This window comes from Polypterus senegalus, chromosome 17, assembly GCF_016835505.1.
Source record: "Polypterus senegalus isolate Bchr_013 chromosome 17, ASM1683550v1, whole genome shotgun sequence".
In the NCBI taxonomy this organism is placed as follows: Eukaryota; Metazoa; Chordata; class Cladistia; order Polypteriformes; family Polypteridae; genus Polypterus; species Polypterus senegalus.
Genome location: NC_053170.1, coordinates 19,157,918 through 19,177,393, shown reverse-complemented (window position 1 = coordinate 19,177,393; position 19,476 = coordinate 19,157,918). Strand labels below are relative to the sequence as shown.

Here is a 19,476-nt window from a genome sequence, read left to right as displayed (position 1 = left end):
GACAGAACTGCTGCTGAGTGGTCCAAAGTTATGTTCTCTGATGAAATTAAATTTTGCATTTCCTTTGGAAATCAAGGTCCCAGAGTCTGGAGGAAGAGAGGAGAGGCACAGAATCCACGTTGCTTGAGGTCCAGTGTAAAGTTTCCACAGTCAGTGATGGTTTGGGGTGCCATGTCATCTGCTGGTGTTGGTCCATTGTGTTTTCTGAGGTCCAAGGTCAATGCAGCCGTCTACCAGGAAGTTTTAGAGCACTTCATGCTTCCTGCTGCTGACGAACTTTATGGAGATGCAGATTTCATTTTCCAACAGGACCTGGCACCTGCACACAGTGCCAAAGCTACCAGTACCTGGTTTAAGGACCATGGTATCCCTGTTCTTGATTGGCCAGCAAACTCGCCTGACCTTAACCCCATAGAAAATCTGTGAAGAGGAAGATGCAATACGCCAGACCCAACAATTCAGAAGAGCTGAAGGCCACTATCAGAGCAACATGGGCTCTCATAACACCTGAGCAGTGCCACAGACTGATGACTCCATGCCACGCCGCATTGCTGCAGTAATCCAGGCCAAAGGAGCCCCAACTAAATATTGAGTGCTGTACATGCTCATACTTTTCATGTTCATACCTTTCAGTTGGCCAACATCTCTAAAAATCCTTTTTTTGCATTGGTCTTAATTGATATTCTAATTTTCCGAGATACTGAATTTGGGACTTTCATTAGTTGTCAGTTATAATCATCCAAATTAAAAGAAATAAACATTTGAAATACATCAGTCTGTGTGTAATGAATGAATCTAATATACAAGTTTCACTTTTTGAATGGAATTACTGAAATAAATCAACTTTGTCATGATATTCTAATTTTATGACCGGCACCTGTATAATAGATGGATAGATAGGAAAGGCACTATATGACAGACATAGATGTGAAAGGCACTATATAATAGATTGATAGATAAATGTGAAAGGCACTATATGACAGATACATAGATAGATGTGAAAGGCACTATATAATTGATAGATGTGAAAGCAGTAATAGATAAGTAGACAGATGTGAAAGGCACTATATGATAGATAGATAAGAAAGACTATATGACAGACATAGATGTGAAAGACACTATATAATAGATTGATAGATAGATGTGAAAGGCACTATATAATAGATGTGAAGAGCAGTATATAATGGATAGATAGATATGAAAGGCACTATATGACAGATAAATAGGTGTGAAAGGCACTATATAAAACTGTAACACAAATAAATGGATGACTTTGCTTGTGGAGTATGTGACATGAGTAATGTGAGATTTGATATTGTTTGCTGTTGTCCTGTGTTGGTCACCTACAATGACCGTTGAATGATAAACGTTCTTACCGATCTTTCTATCTGAATGAAACAACAAAATTAGATGTTTTTCTCATCCATACTCCAAAGCGCATGGGGTAGGTAACATTTAAACAAAGTATAATTTTTGGTTGGAGTATTTCTTTAATGGGCCGCGTGTGATGCCACCCTAGTGGTTGGTTAAACTTTTAATTTTATAGCAGGGTTTCTTAAACTATGGGCTGTGACTATTGTATTTAATGAAAACATGGCATGGAAGGAAGTGGGGCACAGTGGGTTGATCAAGCCACTGACATTGCTCTGATGATGTCCATGATTCTCCATGGAGGACTCCACCAACTTGTAACAATCAGCCATGCTCACTCCGACAATAAACTGGGCATTCAACGAAGAATTGGCTCTGAAAAATACTAGAAAGGTACAAGACTGTTTTGAGAGAAAATAAGGAATTGATTACCCAGTGTGGTAACCAATGCCAGAACAAGACCCCCAAGGCTCCATTGTGAATAGCTCTCCTTACCAGGGTTGATCATACTTTAAACAATGCAGCGTGCAGACACCCAAGCCACTTAATGCAGCTTAATAATTCCCAGTATTAGTGGTGTGCAAATATTCGATCATTTCCTCAAGCAGGATTGATACCACTGACTAAAAGCCATGAAACATGGGCAATGTCCACTTTATTCTACACTGCTTTGGATTTTTGACATCAAGAGGAGAACATCAAGCCCATAAAGCTTATTTGTTTAGCAGATGGCTAAGCTGTCCAAATATCTCATTCAGATACTTCCTTAAGGTTGTCAAGGTTTCTGTATTCGGATGCTAAATCCAAAACACGGTTATTAACGGCATGAATGAAGTTATTAATTTCTTTGAAGAAGGCTAAAATAAAATCTCTCCCGACAGAGATGTTCAGCGGGCATTGTTTATCATTTCTATCCCAAATCTCTTAACTTTGCCCTACGTGTTTATCCCCTACAGGTGTGGCTGTGTTTCTCGTCTCTTCCATGCATTAAAGATGTTTCGTTGACCAAGCTGTGAACTCCAGTCTGCGATACTTTGCGATATTGGACGCTCTCGAGGATTCTTTTGTTATCGAAGATCAACGCCTCGTCGACTGCGCCACCCGACTGGTTAAAACCCCAGCTCCACGCTTGTTTCTCCCGCAAAGATTGCGTCACGGCACAGCGTCACACGGTTCGTCTCGATTGGCTAAACAGCTTCTTGAGGGCGGGGTGAAGCAAGGCGGAAGTTATCTTACGGAGGAAAAAAAATAATAATAATAACAATCCAAGTTTAAAGTGTTTGCCAGTTCGTGCTGGTGAAGAAAGCCGCTTCTGAGTAACTGCTGAGCTCTGCTGAAGGCCGGCGCGGCCCTGCTTCACCTGGATCTTGCTATACAGCTGGACCGGCCGGCGCGGCCCTCGAACGGGAGCAAACAAACCGCCGCACCGGTCCTCCTCCTCCCTGCCGATCCGTCCAGCGACCCCCCCCCCCCCCTCGACCTCACTACCTTGACTACCTAAGCGTTTGTTCGCTCGCTGCCTCCTCTGTCCCTAACCCCCCTCCCCTTTGGTTTGGTCGCATTTTTCTCACGGACGGGTTGCAGAGCTGTAGTTCCGCTGAAGGCTACGGCCGCCCGGAGCTCGACCTGCGCAGAGGCCCCGAGTGCGGTGCGGCCGAGGAGTAGGAGGAGAAGGAAGAAAGTGGACGGGTGGCCAGCCGTTACCGCCCGGAGGTCCCAAGTCAGTCATCCCAGTGAGCGGAAGAAACCTCGTGGCCCCCCTGCTTCACAATGGGCAAAGAAGTGAACGGCGTGTCGAGGAGCAGGTTTGAGGTGCGTGGATTTGGGGCGACGAAAGGGGAAGGAGAGGTTTAGGCCTCGAGGTGCGGAGAGTGCTGCCGTCCGACTGGCGGACCCGATAGACAGACAGACAGACGCACGCGACCTCTTGGGTGACTGTTGACGGTAGCGCCGCAGGGTCTATTGCCCTCCCCCCTCGGGCTCCTTGGATGTCCATTTTCATGGCGACCCCCCCTTTCCCCTCAGACTTGTCTAATAGTAGTAAAGCCGATCAGGCGCCCGCACGACGTTCTGGGATTGGCTCGCGGTGGGCCTGTTGGGTTGCGTGCTGTCCGGTAGGCAGCACGGGGCGGCCCGGGGTAGAGCAGACTTGGCGACGCAAGATGCTACACTTTGAGAAACTACGCAGCCGAGCACTACGAGTGGCAGGAGACTTGGGTGTCGGGGCCAAGCCACATAACTCAGTAGGGGTTCATGTGTGCAGTGGCAGAAGATGGGGCATCTGAAGGCAACTGGTATTCTAGGCAGACTGGAATGCAGATGGCACGGAAGATTTTAAAAGCTCTGGGTGTTCTTTTGTCTCTCTCTCTCTCTGCAGATGTTCTCTAACAGCGACGAGGCAGTCATCAATAAGAAGCTGCCTAAGGAGCTGCTGCTGCGGTGAGTTGCTCTGCACGTTTGAGTTTATGCAGCAGAAAGTGGCAGTGTCTACTGTTTGGTCTGGCGTCTGGTGCAGCCAGGGTGCTGTAATGGGGGTGTGTATGTGGAGTGGGCACAGCCCGTGCCCTGGTGTGTATGTGGAGTGGGCACAGCCCCGTGCCCTGGTGTGTATGTGGAGTGGGCACAGCCCCGTGCCCTGGTGTGTATGTGGAGGGGCCCGTGCCCTGGTGTGTATGTGGAGGGGGCACAGCCCGTGTCCTGGTGTGTATGTGGAGTGGGCACAGCCCCGTGTCCTGGTGTGTATGTGGAGTGGGCACAGCCCCGTGCCCTGGTATGGGTGCATGTCAAGTAAATTGGATTGGATGGATTGGAACTTTGACGTGACTGGGTGTCCACAGCCATGGAGAAGGAAGAAGAATGGCCGTTAGCCTGTTTGCGCTGGGCTGTCACTCTCAGGATGTTAAGTGTTGTCCTTTTGCAGCAGATGCTGATATATATGTGTGTGTGTGTGTTGGATTAGCAGCTTTAAACTGGCTTTGTGTGTGAGTGTGGCATAAAGTAAAATGTTGAAGATTCCTTCCTTGCATCATTGCTGATTTACGTGTTTTTTAGAGCCCTCCTTTATAGCAAATTCCATCCCAAGGCAATTCACAAATAAAGAGATGCATTTTTAAGATGATCTGGGGGGTGTCATAGTTCTTAGCATTTCTTCTTCACGTCTGTGTCATGTATGCATTCATTCTCTCCTTTGTTTGTTTGTGATGATTTTACTCACACATACTGTATCCCAAGATTTGCAGGTTAGATTAACTGGCAACTCAAAATTGGCCTTGGGGACTGGTAACTTGTCTAGGTTTGGTTTTCTGCCTTGTGCCTGAAGGTATTGGATTCTTGTCCCCCATGGCTCGCAGTTGAACAAAATAAGTGTAAGAGTTTTGGTTTTTACAGATTAAGTGGCGTGCTCCGGGTCAAGTAGTAGTATAACGTCAGGCAAAAATGGAGTAGCCACCCGAACAAGTAGGGAGTAAGGGAGTACAAATGTATTTTGTGTCCCCGAGGAGGTTATGCTGAAGATTTATAACACACTGGTGAGGCCTCATCTGGAGTCCTGTGTGCAGTTTGGGTCTCCAGGCTACAAAAAGGACATCGCAGCACTAGAGAAGGTCCAGAGAAGAGCGACAAGGCTAATTCAGGTCTACAGGGGATGAGTTACTGTATGAGGAAAAATTAAAAGAGCTGAGCCTTTACAGTTTAAACAAAAGAAGATTAAGAGGAGACACAAATGAAGTGTTATGAGGGGAATTAGTCCAGTAGATCGAGACGGTGACTGTAAAATGAGTTTATCAAGAACACATGGACACAGAAACTTGTTAAGGGTAAACTTCGCACAAAGAACCATAGACACTTTGAATAATTGACCAAGTAGCATGGTAGACAGTTGGACTTTAGGGACCTTTAGAACTCGACTTGATGTCGTTTTAGAGGAATCAAGTGGACAGGACTGGTGAGCTGTGGTGGGTTGAATGGCCTCTTCTCGTCCACATTGTTCTAATGTTCTAACTGACTGGATTACATGGGGTAGTAGTATTGTCGCATATACAGATTACGGTGAGTTTCTTGCTTGAATGTCTGACCAACACGCAGTGCGACACATTGTTGCTCTCCAGCACCAGGAAAAGGAAAGTATGAAAAGACAAAACTTTATTTAACTTAAACAAAAACACAAGTCGGCTTACCTGATGTACTTCTTACCTGTGTTTACATACCACTTATTTAAAGTATCGGGTCCCATGAACTGGACTGGATTAGGAGTCATCAGTTTGTTTTCTGCATCATTATATTTTTATTTCATGACTAGTACTCATAAGGTGTGATCTCATGGTAGGAACTTCGTTTTCTGGAACTTTTGAGTTCCTGTATGCTGTTAGCCCAGGGCCACTTATGGTTTCTGGCCACCTTCATGTGTTGCATTCCCACTGCACAGCAGGAACTGTCACCTTTGTGCAAAATATATATGTGACTTACAAAGAAGAGGTGTGAAGTGTGGCGTGTTTGAGAGTTCAACCCCCTCCCCATTGCTTCAAAGCAGTGTATATTAGAAAGTTCGAACACTGTAGATGAGAAGAGGCCATTCAACCTAACAAAGCTCGCCAGTCCTATCCACTTAATGCTTCTAAAATAACATCAAGTCGAGTTTTGAAAGTCCCTAAAGTCTTACTGCTTACCACACTACCTGGTCACTTATTCCAAGTGTCTGTCGTTCTTTGTGTAAAGAAAAACATCCTGATGTTTGTGCCAAATTTACCCTTAACAAGTTTCCAACTGTGTCCCCGTGTTCTTGATGAACTCATTTTAAAGTCACCGTCTCGATCCACTGGTCTGATTCCCTTCATAACTTTAAACACTTCACTCATGTCTCCTCTTAATCTTCTTTCGCTTAAACTGTAAAGGCTCCGCTCTTTTAACCTTCCATCATAACTCCTGTGCTACAGTCGTGGAGTCTGCCTAGTCGCTCTCCTCTGGACCTTTTCCAGTGCTGATATGTCCTTTTTGTAGCCTGGAGACTCCAGATGAGGCCTCACCAGTGTGTTATAAAGCTTCAGCAGACCCTTCCTGGACTTGTACTCCACACGTCAAGGCGCTATATAACCTGACATTCTGTTAGCCTTCTTAATGGCTTCTGAACACTGTGTGGCAGTTGATGGTGTCGAGTCCACTGCGATTCTTAAATCCTTCTCCTAAGGTGTACATTTGATTTTCAGACCTCTCATCCTGTAGTCCTACCTCACATCTTTACTCCTACTTGTAACACTTTACTGACATTAAGCTTCATCTGCCACAAGTCTGCCCAGGCCTGTATGGTGAAGCACACAAGGGAGGCTATGAAGAGTGATGCGGTGTGAATGTGAGGCGCAATTGGGAGTTCAACGGGGGGACAGACCATATTGCTTTGAAGTAATTGCAACTTTACCGGGGGAGATTGTTGTTTCAATGCGGTTTACGGTGCAGCACACCAGAGAGGCAGCTATAAAGAGTGCTGCGGTGAGGAGTATAGTGTGCCTTCTTCACCGATAACTCTCCAAAGTTTAAACTGCTAACAGGTTTGTAAGATGGCGCCAGTGCTTGTGGCCAACCAATCAGAACAATCATTACTGACCCACCCACACTATTTCCTGGCTTAACAAAAAGCAAATACCCAGAATACCAATAAAAATACTGGGAAGTACAAATGGCTCAAGTTCATGTGGTGGAAATGCTGGAAAAGTCCCTCATTCCTGCAGTGGGACAGTGCCTGTTGGTGCAGGTAAGCTGGTAGCAGTTACTTACTTTGCCATGTGCACCCTACTGCCCAGAAAGGAAGAATACTGAAATTTAAATGAAGGTGAGGATTGAATTGGCAGCCTTTGAGTTTAAATTTCAGTATCTTAGCTATTTTACCAACCCACAATATGAGGATAGATGAATGCTATCTGCATGTAGTGACATAGAACCGTGTACTGTGTAAAGAGTGAAAAGTTGACGTATTTGGTGGGGAAAAACAAAAGTGCCTTTGTTTACTGGAGGAGGGCAAAGTGCGTAGCCAAGCTGTGCCCACTGCAGAGATGGCATGCCCTGTGGGGCTGCACTTACCTGGCTCATAGGATTTTTGAGGACTTTTTTCGAGGGGTGACAATGTGGTCATGTGGCTTTAGGTTTACAAAAATTTTGCCCCCACTACATTTCGATCTCCATGATATTTCTCCCCTACCCCAGTAACATCTGATATCCACACCCAGACGTTTTGAGTGTTGGAAGTTTCTAGAGAAAAAAAAGTGAATAATTGTTCAAAACTGACTTTCCTAATTTAAATGTTTTTATAGCAAAATGATAAAGTTAGCAATAGTGCATCATTTAAATGAAATGCTCTGTAAACATGTATGCATTTTTATTTCGATTAAACGAATCCAAATGATTTTACAAAAATTAATATCGCATGCCGTTGCGAAAAAAACATACGTGAAATACAATTCTGTACTAAATGAATATCTTTGTAATTTTAATGTTACTGGGGTCGAAATGTGGGGGGCAACTTATCCGGACGCCATGGCTTTATTCCTCTGATTTAATACAGTGGTGAAGGTGTAGTGACAGTACAACAACAACAACATTTATTTATATAGCACATTTTCATACAAACAGTAGCTCAAAGTGCTTTACATATTAAAGAATAGAAAAATGAAAGACACAATTATAAAACAAAATAAATCAACATTAATTAACATCGAATAAGAGTAAGGTTCAATGGCCAGGGGACAGAAAAAACAAAAAAACTCCAGACGGCTGGAGAAAAATAAAATCTGTAGGATTCCAGACCATGAGACCGCCCAGTCCCCTCTGGGCATTCTACCTAACATAAATGAAACAGTCCTCTTTGGATTTAGGATTCTCACGGAAGGGCGTGATGATGATGATGGTCACGTAGACTTCTGCCTTTTAATCCGTCCATCATTGTTGGAGCATCATGAAGCTTTGAGTAGGTGGTGGTGGCGCAGTAGCATCTTCGTGGTATTTATTGCACGTTTGGTGACCACCTGTTATTTTGCTGAAGAGAGCCCAAAGATGCCTTTAGTGTGAGTTCACCAGTTTGGCTACTTAAGTAATCGTGTGGATAGTGTGATGACATCCCATTGTCCGTCAAGTCCTCACATCAGAGATTCAAAGTGTCTTGATGGGCTGTGTGGTGCTGGTGCTCGTTCAGTTTGAATTTCGTAGAGGTTTGTCTTTATTTTTATTTTGTTAATCATATGACTCTTAATTTTTGCCAGTATGCACACCACAGTAAGGCACTGTGTGTTTTTATTTATTAATAAAGTACAGTGTGTTTCTTGCCTTAAATTCTGCTCTGGAGGCTCAGTGTATTTTTATCATGGGGACCTTGCAGTTCCACTTTATATCAGTAGAGGGAGCACTCCTGGTAATCGCTTACACTACTCGGCAGTGAGTTTCTATGGAGGTCTGGCCTTAAGGACAGGAAGAACTGCTGACCACTGAGAGTTTGTGTGCACTCGCGTCACAGAGAAGTGTGCTTCAATTATCCGAGGTGGAGGTATAAACAGTGTAACGCCTGTTGGGTGACATGTCGGAGATGTGCGGCAATCCACGCAACACGTGTGCATAAACAGGTCAGTTTTAGTACACTTATGTGGTGCTCAGTTTTATTATTTTCCTTCCCTCTTTCATGAATAGCATATTGAACTTGCTATTTACAGTAAACTGTGTGATGTCTGTCTTTGTGTTGTATGGTAGTTGTGGTGGCTGTGGGGGGCATCTGTTTTTAGCACTTTATACATTCGATACCTGAATGTTTGTGGGAAGGATGCAAAGTGACCCTCGAAGTATCTGCACTTCGTTAAAAGAAATGTGTGCCACCACTCCGAGCTTCTCATTTGGCTTTCATTAGCTAAATGTGTGCACGTTCTACATTATTAGTGGTGCTTTGCCCTCTCGAAATGAGTTTACATTTTTTGTTTATTTCTAGAAAATATTCAAAATCTACTTGCCATTTATTATTAATACTTGGGAAGTGCAGATTGGAGTTGAATGACTCTCAGTTGTAGATGTTATGTCTCTGCTTGAGACCAAGAAGTCCTCCACCATGTCCGTGGATGGCACACTCATCTTGACATTGGGTTTTGTATTTGAATTTTGTCAAACCCACAGAATTCGATTCAGGGCTTAAGCACATTCTTGTAGTGCCGGGCATAAAGTGGGAAGCAACCTCGGACAGGATGCCAGTCTGTGTCACTCGCATGGGGTCAATTTAGAAATGCCAGTTAATCTCACTCTCCAGATCTTCAAAATCATCCATGGAGTTTTTCAGTTCTCTACAGAGTCACGCACTTGAGATGATTGTCAAATTTATGGTCACTTGCGCACAGTATATTTAAATTCTTACTTTTATGTCTCTTCAGAATTTTGACCATGATGTGACATCGACAATAAGGTGCTCCACCAAAGGAAAAAACAAACCTACAATTGTAGAAACAGAAATGCTTAGACGTACTAGCCACGGTACCATTGCTTTGTTGATTGTGATGTATGCTTTGGGTCGTTGTCATGATGAAAGGTGACATTCATCTTCATCTTCTGCTTCCTAGCAGATGTTTGAAGGTTTTGTGCCAGAATAGACTGATGCTTGGAGCTCCTCATGATTCCATCCACTGTGACTAAAGCTCCAGTTCCAGCTAAAGAAACACAACCCTGAAGCATGACGCTTCCTCCATCATGCTTCACTGTGCCTATGGTGTTCTTTTGATGATGTGCTTCTGTGTTGTTTTTAGCCAAACGTACTTTTTGGAGTTATGGCCAAATAGTTCACCTTGTCAGACTCTGTTTTATTTTTCTCCATGGCTGTGGGAGACTGGCTGTGCCTTTTTTGCAAAGTTTAGCCGGGCTTGGGTGCTTTTCTTTGTGAGAACAGGCGTTTGTCTTGCTGCTCAACCCCACAACCCAGAGATATGAAGAATACAACTGATTGTTGTCACGTGTAGGGAACAACCGATACTTGCCAGGAAATCCTGCAGCTCTTTGAATGTTCCTGTTAGGCTCTCTTGGTGGCCCCCCTGACCACTTTTCTCGTTGTATTCTCGTCAGTCTTGGAGAAGGGAGGTCCTGATCTTGGTAGAGCCACTGTTGAGCCATAGTTTCTCCACTTGCTGATCACTGTCCTCACTGTGCTGCATGGGATGTTTAATGCTTTGGATACTTTTTTTGTACCCCTGTCCTGATTGATACCTTTCAATGATGAGACCCCGGTCACGTTTTAAAAGCTGTTTTCGGACCATGGATTTTTAGAGTATGTTGCATCCAGTAGGACTTCAGAATAATCCTACAGGAACAGCCAAACTTTATCTGAGCTCAATGAGAACCTCGTGAATTGATGTCGAGTGCATACTAACGTCTATTTGAGATGAGGCTTATCGTGATTGGTTCATTCTGAACGCAGCCACATCCTTAATTATTAAGGGGTCTGCACACTAATGACACCAAGTCTTTGTAGGATTTTTTTTTTTTTCTTTTTTTCATTTGTCAGTTTCTGATTTGTTTTTGCCTTCTTTGTATAGATTTCCATTTTGCAATAAAGGGGGAATAAGTTCTGACAGGATTTACCTTGGTTTCATTTTTTTATTGCACAAATATGTGTGACTTTAGCAGGGCTGTGTAGACCTTTTCTATCCATTGTATAATGTACATATATACACACATACTCTAATCTGTTTAATTTGAAGTCACTGGAGTGTAAATCCTGCCCTGGTGGCATTAAACACTAGGCAGCAAGCCAGTTCATGATAGTGCACATATAAACACACATCCACACCGGACCACTTTTGAGCCACCAGTTAATCAAACCTGCATGTCTCTGAGGACGTGAGGAGGGTAAAAACCAAAATACAAAAACAAAAAACAAAACACAGAGGATGTGCATATTTTTCACGTGGGCAATCAAAGTAACAGAACTGGTTACTGAATTTTCTGTCTTATATTTACACTTTCTCAGAACTGCTTCATGCAATTCATAGGCGGCCCTGTCCTGGTAGTATCTGGATTGCAGGACTCCTTCAGACACCAGTTTAAGTTAATCTGCTAGTTTTTGGGGATGTGGCCGGGGAGAAAAAAAAAAAACCACATGGACTTATGTTTGCCTCCACAGCCTTAAACTGGATTGAACCAGATTCAAAATGTTCTGCAGTTTCTGTTCCAGATTCTAATGAAAAGTCAAGCAAAATGACCCCTTTTATTGGCTAACTAACCAGATTACAATATGCAAGCTTTCAAGGCAACTCAGGCCATGTCTTCAGGCAAAGATGTAATCCAGAAACTGGAGTTCTCTGTGTTTATATACACACTAGGACAAGAAACAACACTGGTAAATGTTTAAGTGAGACATCTTAAATGTAAAAAATGAATAGACTCCTTCAGGCTTACTCCTTCAGGCTTTCCCCTTGGGATTAATAAGGTATCTATCAATCTAATCTAATCTAATCTAATCTAATCTATCATGTAGTGCCTTTCTCTATCTATCCTATCTATCCTATCTATCCTATCTATCCTATCTATCCTATCTATCTATCTATCTATCTATCTATCTATCTATCTATCTATAATCTAATCTAATCTAATCTAATCTATCATGTAGTGCCTTTCTCTATCTATCCTATCTATCCTATCTAGGCTAGGGTTCATTTACCAAGAGAGAAGAACAACTTATGGTCATGATCTTTGGATAAGATAACAAAGTCTTTTGAAGTTTCTAATGAGTTTTTCAACACAATGTGGATCTGTAGTCAGGTTGTCTGTGTCAGTCTGAGAGATGCAAACAATCCTCATACCTGGCCATAAAACTCTTGTCTCTATTCAAGCCATGTTGCAATGTGTTAAATTTTAGCCTGAGTTTAACTTCCCATTCTTTTCTCTCTTGCTGTGTTCTGAAGTTGCCCATAAGCCCTGTGACTTTAAAGTCCCTCTCACAGTGTCCATGGGTGTTGGAGTGGGCCGCTACAGGAACATCTGTGTTGCCACGTTTAATGTGGAACCTGTGGAAATTCGTTCTGTGGCGGAGTGTTTGTCCAGTTTCTCCCACATAGAGTGCAGTGTCAGGACATTTCGTGCAGGGAATTAGGTAGACCACATTAGACGATCTGCAGTAAAATGATCCCTTTATGTGATGTTCTAGTCGGCAGTGTGGTATAACTGTGCAGTCTGTATTATAAATGTGGGCACACGTTTTACATCTTTCTGTGGGCAGGGAGATGGGCCATTTTCTGTTGGTTCACTTAGGGAGCTTTGGACAATTAGTTGCTGAAGGTTTGATGGTTGTCTGTATGCCAGGAGGGGAGGTTCAGGAAATACATTTTTCAGTATTTGGTGGCTGTTTAGCATTGGCTGAATTTCTTTTATAATTTTTAGAAGTGCTTCAAGATGTGGGTTGTAGGTTACAACAAGGGGTATTCAGTTCTTGTTGTCTTTGTTTTTATACTCGAGAAGGTTGTCTCTGGGTATGGCAGTAGCTCATCTTATTTGAGTGTCTGTAGTTTTGGGGGTATACCCTTGTCCAGATTCTAGTAATGTATTTCTCTATTATATACAAAAAAATCCTGAGATGAGACAAGACTTTTTTTCAAGATGTTTTCAAGTCGTGCCCTTCTCTCAACCATTTTCAACCACGCACACGGCCCTCTCACCTGTCATTCGTGTGAATGCTATTAACAGACACACTTCCTGCGCTCTAAGCTCTTATAAATTTTAATGTTTTCCTCACCTTAAGTTCCCAATTAAAGTATACGTGTTATGTCTAAATCTTATTGAAGAATTTCATCACAAAGGGTTATCGACAGAAAAAATGAGTACATGGCAATCCTTGCACAGAGAAACAATGAAGTCAAATGAATTTCAGATTGCTTAGACAGATTGATCTGAAAGGTGCTATATAATAGATAGCACTCTGTTTGTCCCCAGCTGGAAAATTTGCTTTTTACTGAAGCTCATAGAGAAAAGCCAAGCAAAATGACCCCTTTTATTGGATAACTAAAAAGATTACAATATGCAAGCTTTTGGGGCAACTCAGACCCCTTCTTCAGGCAGGATGTAATCACGTGGCTAACACGGTACAACACCCTAGTACTACTACTGAAGCTCATTAAATACCTAAATATATAAATATATAGCTTGGTGGCAGAACAAGTTGCCACCATCTTAACAGGATGTGATAAAGGAAAATCTTTTTTTTTTTTTTTCCTCCCCATGGAGACCCTCATCCCATGAACTTAAGCCTTAAGATTCAAAACTGTCGCCATTTGAAACTGATTTTGCGTATTCAGACATCCCCAGGCAAAGTGTTTTTTTCACGGGCAACTGCTTATTTAGATAAGTATAAAGTAAAATTTACTTTGAAATGCTGTGCATCAGGTCTACTAGTGACCAACTTGAGCAGCTTATTTAATATCTCTATTTTATTCCTTTTTTTTTTTTAATACATACAGTGTTCAGTATTTTCTTGATCTGCGGGGCTCTTTGCACCTTTCTAGTTTCCAGGTAGTGGAGTGATGTGCTAAGCTAGCATCCTGGATACATCAGGAAGTGGTTAGAATGAATATAAAGCCTTCTGGTTCTAAATACAACTTCTGGCTTTTGAATCTTTTGTACCTTTTACATTTTTTTTTAAACTTAATTTTAATACTGTATAAAGCACAAGAAACAAATGTGCATTTTTAGTATCCATACAAGCTCCAGGGATGGCCTAAGTTGGAATCAACCCTAGTGTGAATAGCACAGTGTGTGTGTGTGTGTGTGTGTGTGTGTGTGTGTGTCTGTCTGTGAGTTCATTGTGTTTTGCCTTTGTAGTGCTGTTGGAAAATTGAGCTTTTACAGTTGGCTAAATATGACTCGTGATATTCAATTTGTGTGCTTTTATTTTAGAATTATTAATGGCTGTTAACTTGTGGGCTCGGAGCTCATATGGGAAATGTACTTTGACTGTTTTTGCAGGCAAGTACAATTAATATTCATGAGGAAGTCTCCAAGAGGGTCACGGTTTCAATAGATTTGAGCTGCAGACCCCCTTAGCTCCACTCCATTGAGGAGGTTGCCGGTTTGTGTTATACATCTGTGATGGTGACACTGTGGTTAACACTAGAATTACCAGAGCCTATGAGAAACTCATAAATCCGGCCCACCTTAAATCCGTTCACGCCTCTCCATCAGCGTCTTTTGTCCTATAAATGTGCTGATTAAGACAAGCAGCCTGCTGTTCCATCCCCCACCGTTGCAGATCGTTCACTAAGTTCTCGCAGCTCATGCCTTGTTTGATTATCTGGGAGTGAAGTGCTGGAGTTTTAGAGTGGAAATGGATTATTTAGAGCACATGTACATTGCATCTGGAAAGTATTCACAGCGTATCACTTTTTCCACATTTTGTTATGTTACAGCCTTATTCCAAAATGGATTAAATTCGTTTTGTTCCTCAGAATTCTACACACAACACCCCATAATGACAATGTGAAAAAAGTTTACTTGAGGTTTTTGCAAATGTATTAAAAATAAAAAAAAAAACACTGAGAAATCCCATGTACATAAGTATTCACAGCCTTTGCTCAATACTTTGTCGATGCACCTTTGGCAGCAATTACAGCCTCTGTAATTTGTCTCTGTCTTTTTGAATGTGATGCCACAAGCTTGGCACACCTATCCTTGGCCAGTTTCACCCATTCCTCTTTGCAGCACTTCTCAAGCTCCATCAGGTTGGATGAGAAGCATCGGTGCACAGCCATTTTAAGATCTCTCCAGAGATGTTCAATCGGAAAGTCTGGGCTCTGGTTGGGCCACTCAAGGACATTCACAGAGTTGTCCTGAAGCCACTCCTTTGATATCTTGGCTGTGTGCTTAGGGTTGTTGTCCTGCTGAAAGATGAACCGTCGCCCCAGTCTGAGGTCAAGAGCGCTCTGGAGCAGGTCTTCATCCAGGATGTCTCTGTACATTGCTGCAGTCATCTTTCCTTTTATCCTGACTAGTCTCCCAGTTCCTGCCTCTGAAAAACATCCCCACAGCATGATGCTGCCACCGCCTTGCCTCACTGTAGGGATGGTATTGGCCTGGTGATGAGCGATGCCTGGTTTCCTCCAAACATGACGCCTGGTCATTCACACCAAAGAGTTCGATCTTTGTCTCATCAGACCAGAGAATTTTGTTTCTCATGGTCTGAGAGTCCTTCGGGTGCCTTTTGGAAAACTTTAGGTGGGTTGCCATGTGCCTTTTACTAAGGAGTGGCTTCCGTCTGGCCACTCTACCATACAGGCCTGATTGGTGGGTTGCTGTCGAGATGGTTGTCCTTCTGGAAGGTTCTCCTCTCTCCACAGAAGACTTCTGGAGCTCTGACAGAGTGATAATCGGGTTCTTGGTCACCTCCCTGACTAAGGCCCTTCTCCCCCGATCGCTCAGTTTAGATGGCCGGCCAACTCTAGGAAGAGTCCCGGTGGTTTTGAACTTCTTCCACTTACGGATGATGGAGGCCACTGTGCTCATTGGGACCTTTAAAGCAGCAGAAATTTTCTGTAACCTTCCCCAGATTTGTGCCTCGAGACAATCCTGTCTCTGAGGTCTACAGACAATTCCTTTGACTTCATGCTTGGTTTGTGCTCTGACATGAACTGTCAACTGTGGGACCTTCTATAGACAGGTGTGTGCCTTTCCAAATCATGTCACATCAACTGAATTTACCACAAGTGGACTCCAATGAAGCTGCAGAAACATCTCAAGGATGATCAGGAGAAACAGGATGCACCAGAGCTCAATTTGGAGCTTCATGACAAAGGCTGTGAATACTTATGTACATGTGCTTTCTCAGTTTTTTTTATTTTTAATAAATTTGCAAAAACCTCAAGATTACATCTTGCCTGAAGAAGGGGCCTGAGTTGCCTCGAAAGCTTGCATATTGTAATCTTTTTAGTTAGCCAATAAAAGGGGTCATTTTGCATAATGGCTAACACGGTACAACAACCTAGTACTACAAAAACCTCAAGTAAACTTTTTTTCTCGTTTTCATTATGGGGTGTTGGGTGTAGACTTCTGAGGAAAAAAATGAATTTAATTCATTTTGGAATAAGGCTGTAACATAACAAAATGTGGAAAAAGTGATGCGCTGTTTTTCATGTGTGTTGCATTTCTACAGTAATCTGTGTAAACACATTGTTAAAATGGAAACTTTTTCGTATTTTAGTAATAAATTTTACAAAATGTAGGCATAAACTATAGAATGTGTGAAATAAACACTTTCACAAAATGTTCAAGGATGATACAACAGCTTCTTTGGCGTAGCGGTAAGATTTGCTGACTTGTAATCAAGAGGCCACCGGTTCGATCGCCACTGCCTTCTATTTGCCATTTTCAGTAGTGCGCTGCTCTTATTGTTAATATTATACAGTACACACATACACTTGGTTTGCGTCTGTAAAAGACCGTGTACATTTATAGTACTGTACTTTTTTTTTTTTCTTTTCACTTTTATTCTCTCACTCACAATCACGATACATACTACCGCCCTAGGGATCTGACGCTGTTAGTTTTTATTTGAAACTGGGAGTAACTGTAGATGTGAGTGGTGTTTTGAGGCAATGGAACTGGACATTCTCTGATCTGGAGGGATAAAACCGGACACGCAAACGCTGGTGAATCTGCCTTCTTTGTATCTCACCATCACTTTATTTTTTTTTTTTTATATAGTTTTTGAGTGTTGCTCACGCAGAATTAGTATGCACCTTATGGTGTATGATGTCAAAAAAAAAAAACACAGATGTAGTTATATATGATATTTTGAAGAAATCATTTTATGACATGAATAGTACCAATCAGAAAACATTATTGCACTAATGCATTATTATTTGAAAACGAACAGCGTCAGATCGGGTGTGAATTTACGCTGGCGCTGTTACTTGGAGTCGGATCAGCAGAGGCTTGGCAGTGTTAGAGCGTGATTGTCATTGAGAAAATAAAACTGAATAAAGCTAACTTTTACAAGTACCATAAATTTAAACCCAATGTTCCATATATTTTTCTTTTTTTTTTTTCCCTCCATGTTGCAAGAACCGTCTTTCCTACATTTACGACGTGTGTACCTGTTGCAGTGCGCACACTTTTCTCTATGCTGTGGTTTCGATTACAGAACAGGTTCTCCCAAGCATCCCACCTGGTTTAACAAAATAAAGACTGCAGCTGGTGATATGAAGCTTTCAGTGTTCATGTTCAGGTTATGTGATTTCATATTTAGCATTTTACACCTGGCTTCATCTTCAAACACTCATAAGCAGTGATTGCAATGGTTTGAGTTGTGCTTTGCTGAAATGTCCTGTTGTTCTACTGATATTTGGCAATGGCCGATGACTGTTAATGAAACAAACGGTGTCCATTTCAGATACGTACTGTCAGGGTAGTGATTAACCCTTGGCTTCTTTTAGCTTGTGCAGCTCTTTTCAAAGGTGTCCATTGGGATACAAAAGCCCGACAGGAGTAGCTGTCCAGGCTATTTACATTCTCGTTTACGAAGTATAGGGAAAGTATTGGAATCGTCCAAAAATAAGATTTCAAGATTTTGATGAATCTCGACATTGTAGAACTCCTTGAGTCTGAAAATACCATTTTTGGAATTATATCTGTGTGTGTTTGTGTGTAAACACGCTAACTTGAGTACGCTCTTACTTAAGTCAACTAAATTTTGTGTACAAGTATCAGGTACAAAATGTACATTTCTGTCAACTTTTGAGCTATTTACACTGACCGGATCAGAATCCGATTTATTCAACTTTACTTTTATAACAATTGTTCAATATATTATTGATTTGATTTGTGGTTGATGGTTCTTTAATGTACATCTGTCTATTATAAAAGAAAACCTTGAGACAAGACGAGACTATTGCCAGGAGATCTTTTTAAGTCCCGCCCTCCTCTCCACCATTTCCAGTTAACGGACTGTGAGAGGACAAACATCTCTCTGTTATATAAAAAAAAAAAAATCCTGCAATGAGACGAGACTTTTTCATAGAGTTCATTTCAAGTCCTGCGAGATGAGACTTTGGCCATGAGATGTTTTCAAGTCCCGCCCTCCTCTCAATGGTCCACGCCCGCGTCCTCTCACCTCTCATTCGTGTGAATGCTTTTGTCAGACACAGTTCCTGCACTCTCAGCTCTTATAAATTTTTACGTTTTTCCTCGCTTTAGGTTCCCAATAAAAGACTTATTACATCCAAATCTTATTGAAGAATTTCACCCCGAAGGGTTATCAACAGAAGAAATGAGTACACGGGCAATCCTAGCACTGAGACACGATGAAATCAAACGAATTAATGCAAAAATTGTGGATCAGTCACACAGCAATGACATGTAAAATTTTAACAGGCGACAAGAAAGGTAATGTAGTATATCTTCCGAGGAAAACATTAGGCACCAAAAGAAATCTTGATACGTCATTCGTATGAAAATGTTTACAGTTTCCTGTTAGAATAGAATAGAATATGACAATTAACAAATTACAGGGACAGACATTCGAAAAAATCGGTTTATTTATTAAAGAGAGAAAGAAACGATATTCACTCACGGGCAGTTATATAGTTGCGTTGTCACGATGAAAGTCCAAACACAGAATCAAAATTCAATGTGACATTGGTGAAAAATTTATTTTAAAAAAGTTTCACCGTAAAAATGTAAGTTTAAAAAGTATTTGTGTGTTATGTAACATTTCCCATGAAAATAAAAATCTGTTTAAATTGTACATTCACTTTCCCATACGTGAGCGGCAGATCCGTGAAGTGGCTAGCGCATAGCGCCCACCGAATCAAGCAGGGTGCAGAGCCCCCTTGTAATATAAAAATATAATCATTGCCTTGTGGTTTCCTCCTCAAATATCCATCCCCATATCTGAGTATATGAGAAAGTTTAGGGGAGAGCACTCCCGATTTTTTTTTTTTTTCCTCTCTAATGAAGTGTAGCCCCTTCAAGGGAAGCAATCTGAACACGGGTTGAAATGCAAGTGAATCCTGGCAGGGAGGTCTTGTGAGCGGTGTGGCTTCTAGTCCCCCTGGTAAGATATTGAAGTTGAAAGAGCCGGCCTTGGCCAGTGTTGAGATATTCCTGCTTTGTATT

The 19,476-nt window shown here is 42.0% G+C and overlaps 1 protein-coding gene across 1 annotated transcript in view; it reads left to right on the top strand.

Annotated features, from left to right (window-relative positions):
• Positions 1 to 2,569: 2,569 nt before the first annotated feature.
• fbxl20 (F-box and leucine-rich repeat protein 20) overlaps positions 2,570 to 19,476 on the top strand; it is a 38,216-nt gene continuing 21,309 nt past the window's right edge. Inside the window, exons 1-2 of the mRNA XM_039739402.1 lie at positions 2,570 to 3,183; positions 3,749 to 3,810. Of these exons, the coding sequence (XP_039595336.1) occupies positions 3,142 to 3,183; positions 3,749 to 3,810 (104 nt within the window). The 5' untranslated portion in view covers positions 2,570 to 3,141. The remainder of the gene's footprint in view (positions 3,184 to 3,748; positions 3,811 to 19,476) is intronic.